The sequence below is a fragment of the Nothoprocta perdicaria genome, unplaced genomic scaffold (genome assembly GCF_003342845.1).
Source record: "Nothoprocta perdicaria isolate Ctin4 unplaced genomic scaffold, notPer1 scaffold_317, whole genome shotgun sequence".
Lineage (NCBI taxonomy): Eukaryota > Metazoa > Chordata > Aves > Tinamiformes > Tinamidae > Nothoprocta > Nothoprocta perdicaria.
This window is the reverse complement of record NW_020455552.1, coordinates 627252-631954: the sequence shown is the minus strand read 5'-3', so window position 1 is coordinate 631954 and position 4703 is coordinate 627252. Positions and strand designations below refer to the sequence as shown.

At 60.7% G+C, this 4703-nt stretch overlaps 1 protein-coding gene across 1 annotated transcript; it reads right to left on the bottom strand.

Annotated features, from left to right (window-relative positions):
• NEFH (neurofilament heavy) lies at nucleotides 1-4694 on the bottom strand (the record flags this gene model as incomplete). Its single annotated transcript, XM_026042899.1, has 4 exons — nucleotides 1-1495; nucleotides 1773-1897; nucleotides 2793-2992; nucleotides 4601-4694. Coding segments are annotated over 4 exons (1899 nt in total), but the record flags the coding sequence as incomplete, so codon positions are not given.
• Nucleotides 4695-4703: the final 9 nt, after the last annotated feature.

Below are 4703 nucleotides of genomic sequence, written 5' to 3'. Positions count from 1 at the left end.
TGCTCCGGCCTCTGCTCACTTCTCGCCCCTCTTGCCCGGGGCAGGCGCCTGCTCCGGGGCTTTACCCGCCTTGGCCTCGGCGCTGCCGGCGCTCTCGGCCTTGGCGGGCTCTTTGCCGGCTTTGGGCTCGTCTTTGGGTTTAGCTTCCGCTTTGGGTTTCTCCTCTGGCTCCTTTTTGGGCTCCGCTTTCTCCTTCTTTGGTTCCTCCTTCTTCTCCGCAGCCTTTGGCTTCTCGACTGTCTTGCTAGGTTCCTGTGGAGGCTTCGGCTGAGCTTCCTTCTCGGCCTTCCCTTCCTCTGTGGGTTTAATGGGCTCCTTCTGTGGTGCCACTTTCTCCTTTGGCTTCTCCTCTGCCTTGGCCGGGGCAGCCTGGGGGGCCTCCTCTTTCCTGCCTTCCTCGACTCGGGCCTTGGAGGGAGCCGTTTCCTCCTTGGGCTGCTCTTCTTTTGTGGGGGCTTTCACCTCCTTTGGAGGAGAAGGAACAGGCTCCTTGGCTGGGGCTGCTTCCTTCTCAGAAGCCTTGGCCTCCTCCTTCACAGGAGATTTGACCTTTTCTGGGATCTTGGCCTCCTCCTTTGAGGGGGTGGCAGGTTTCTCAGGGGATTTCACAGCTGGGGTCTTGGCCTCCTCCTTTGCAGGGGTTGTGGGTTTTTCTGGGGACTTGATGGCTGGAATCTTGGCCTCCTCCTTGGAGGGAGTTGTGGGTTTCTCAGGGGATTTAATGACTGGGACCTTGGCCTCCTCCTTGGAGGGGGTTGCAGGTTTCTCAGGGGATTTGATGGCTGGGATCTTGGCCTCTTCTTTTGAAGGAGTTGCGAGTTTCTCAGGGGATTTCACAGTTGGAGTCTTGGCCTCTTCTTTTGAAGGAGTTGCAGGTTTCTCAGGGGATTTGATGGCTGGAATCTTGGCCTCTTCTTTTGAAGGGGTTGCAGGTTTCTCAGGGGATTTCACAGTTGGGGTTTTAGCCTCTTCTTTTGAAGGGGTTGCAGGTTTCTCAGGTGATTTAATTGCCGGGATCTTGGCCTCCTCCTTTGAAGGAGTTTTGGGTTTCTCGGGAGATCTTACAGTTGGGGTTTTGGCTTCTTCCTTTGAAGGGGTTGCAGGTTTCTCGGGGGATTTGATAGATGGACTCTTGGCTTCCTCCTTTATGGGAGATTCAGCTTTCTCTGGGGACTTCAGAGCTGGGGTCTTAGCCTCCTCCTCTTCAGGAGCCTTTGCCTCCTCTTCTTCTGCTTCAGCTTTCTCCTCTTCTTTCTCCTCTTCAGCCTCCTTCTCAGCCTCTTCCTCCTCTGTCACCTCCTCAGTCACCTGAATTTCCTCTGTCTGCTCTTCCACAATCACAGTCTCCTTCTCTGATTTTTCCACCACCTTGACTTTCTCCTCACTCTTCACTTTGATGTTGGTGGTGATGCTGGGAGCCTTGGGGGGCACCTCTGGGAAGGAGATCATCCCAAAGCCAGACTCAATCCGATATTCCTCCCCTTCCAAGAGCTTTCTGCCAGGAAGAGACCAGAGCAGGGACGTTACTGAATGCACCTTATCCAGCTCTCACCTCCTCCCACAACCAAGGGCCCCCAAGCAGGAGATGCCAACCATATCCTGCATCTTCATCTCCTTCATTGCCCTGTTCCAATGGGCACTATCGCTCCTCACCCTTGCACAGCAAGGCATTAACAAGGGTGGGACGAGGCTATTTCTGGGCAAGGGGCCACAATGACCTGAGAGAAACATCACGGCTGAGAGTCCCCACCTTCCGCTTGCCAACTGTATACCTGTAGGCAGAGATTTCAATGTCCAAGGCCATTTTGACATTGAGCAGGTCCTGGTACTCCCGGAGCTGGGCTGCCATCTCCCACTTGCTGTTTCTCAGCTCACTGTCAAGCTGTTGGATGGTCTCCTGCAGCAGATGGAGCAGATGGTGACACACAGCTCCCCAAGGAAAGCACAGGGGCCTGCCCTGCTCCCCACACTGTCCCTYGGGAACCTGGTGGCTGAGGATGGAGCCTCCACAGCCTATTTCCATGTCCAAACACCCTCACAGTCAAGAGCGCTTCCTGTGTTCAGCATGTGTCCGTTGCATYTTATCCTGCCATTGGCCACCACTGAGATGAGCTGGGCTCTGTCCTCTTGATGCCCTCCCATCAACTATTTATTATACACATTTTTCAGTTTTTATATGCTTTTGTTTCAGTGTCCTGGTTCCCTTGGGGGACCTGGATCCCTGCTGTCCTCTCCATGACTGTGCCATCTCAGAGGTGTGTTCCAAGGAGCCAAGTCCCATGCAACCACCCTACAGCAGGGGACACCCCTCCACCTGTGGATGTATTTCTAGATACTGGACATGTCTGGTGGCCACCACCAGCCCCTACCCTGACACAGATGCCGCATCTCTCTGGGGTCAGTGCTTCAATCCACTGTCATCACTGCATGGTGCTGCCCAGAGTAAGCCCTCCGTGCTGTAATTCCTGTGTGTAATTCCTGGCCACAGCCCGCACCCTGAGCAAGCGCCCAGGGCAGGTGTGGGCAGCACTGAGGCAGCTCTGAGCCAGGCACATGCACAGGGACAGCTTTGTCACAGGTGATGGARGCCTCACGTTGGCTGTGCTCCAGGCTCTAGGTGCTCGGTGAGCAGGAGCTGGCAAAGAACTGGAGTAGACACAACTGCCAAGTATTTGCTGCCTCCCATCATCAGCTTATCTGGGAGTCAATATCCCTACTGCCCTCCCTGGCAGCTGGATGGTCCCTCCCTATGAAGCCTCAGGTCTGGGACGTCATCCCCAGCACCACATTACCTGGTAGGAGAGGACGTCTGCATGATGACGCTCCTCCGAGTCCTGCCTCTGCTTCTCCAGTGACTCCTGGGTCCCTTTGAGGGCATCGAGCTCGGTGGTCTTGGACTGGAGCTGGCGGCGGTACTCGCTGATCTCCTCCTGGGCCGAGCGGATGGCATCCGTGTTCACCTTGGCRACTTCGGAGAGCTTGTCCAGCCTCACTGCAACGAGGCAGAGGAGAGGCTGTGGCAAGCGAGGCCGGGAGGCTGCCCGCTTTCAGGGCAGCCCCCCCTGAGCCTGCACAGCCTCCGTGCGCATCCTCCGCAGTGCCCAGCCGTGCCAGAGCTCCCTGGGGCACCGCGTTCCTGTCCCTCGCTCCCCCTGTGCCAGCAGGGTGCTCGGGGGTAGCACGGTGCCAGGGCAGGACACACAGGGCACCTTTTTTCTCTATTCTGGTTTTATTTATTTGTTTTTATTTTCAGTCCTACCTACTGTTTCCAAGGCTCCCCTTGAGCTCCTGCCACAAACTCGCCTTCCTACAGAGCTGCTTGTTTCACAGTGCGGGGACGGCAGCCCCAGGCCTCCCTCCTATCCCTGCCCACCCCCACACACACACTGCCACCCTCGGCCTCTAGGGTGCCCAAGGACGAGCCACCCACCCTGTCCTTGAGCGGGCAGCTGGAGGGCGCGGCGGGCTCTGCTGCTGTGCCCCTCTCCGCAGTCGCTGCAGGATCCACTTTGCGCAGGGCRCTGCTCCCCTCCCAAGGAGCCCCACGGGTGCTGAACACCCACCCTGTGCGCCCASCCGCGCCGCGCTCCCGTGGGCTCTATGGGCGCCCCGCGCTCTCCAGGGTGCTGAAGCGGGGCCACCCCGGGGCGCTGGCGGAGCCGCTCTCCAKGGTGCTGAAGAGGGGACACCCCGAGGGGCAGCGCCCACTCGGCCGCTCTCCATGGTGCTGAAGAGGGGACACCCCGAGGGGCAGCGCCCACTCGGCCGCTCTCCAGGGTGCTGAAGAGGTGACACCCCGAGGGGCAGAGCCCACCCGGCCGCTCTCCAGGGTGCTGAAGAGGGGACACCCCGAGGGGCAGAGCCCACCCGGCCGCTCTCCAGGGTGCTGAAGAGGTGACACCCCGAGGGGCAGAGCCCACCCGGCCGCTCTCCAGGGTGCTGAAGAGGGGACACCCCGAGGGGCAGAGCCCACCCGGCCGCTCTCCAGGGTGCTGAAGAGGGGACACCCCGAGGGGCAGAGCCCACCCGGCCGCTCTCCAGGGTGCTGAAGAGGAGACACCCCCAGGGGCAGAGCCCACCCGGGCGCTCCCCACCGTGCTGACCCTGCGCACCGTTCCCGGGGCACCGAGCCGCTCGCTACCGTAGTGCCCCGCCCAGCAGCGCAGCGAGGACGCTCCCTGCCCCTCCGAGAAGGATGCGGCACCCCCCCGCCCCCCCGCCCAGCACTGCGCTATAACCCTCTGCCTGCAGCGCTCCGCCAACCTGCTTGCCCTGGCCAAAATCCAGGGGAGAGAGATGGGGACCGTCCTCCCAAGCCCGCAGCGTTACCCCAATATCCCGCGGGTGCAGTGCCTGTGCTGCTCTGCTCCCTAAAAAAGTGCGGGGAGGCGGAAGAGGGGGGTCCGCCCTGCAGATCCCCGAGGTGCTGGGGTCACCGTACGCCCTGCCGCAGAGTGCTGCACCGAGCGGGGCGCATGCACAGGAACACACCGCCCTCCCCAAGCGCGGGCCCGGGGAGGCAGGGGTACCCTGCACGCAGAGCGACAGGGAAAAGGGGGAGGGAAAGGAGCCTTTTGGGAATGTGGGAGGGAAAACTCACCGCGAAACCAGTCCTCGGCCTGCAGGGTGCTGCGCGCRGTCGTGCCCTCCAGCTGCGCGCGCAGGTCGCGGAGCGCCGCGCTGAGGCCCGGCCCGGCGGCGGG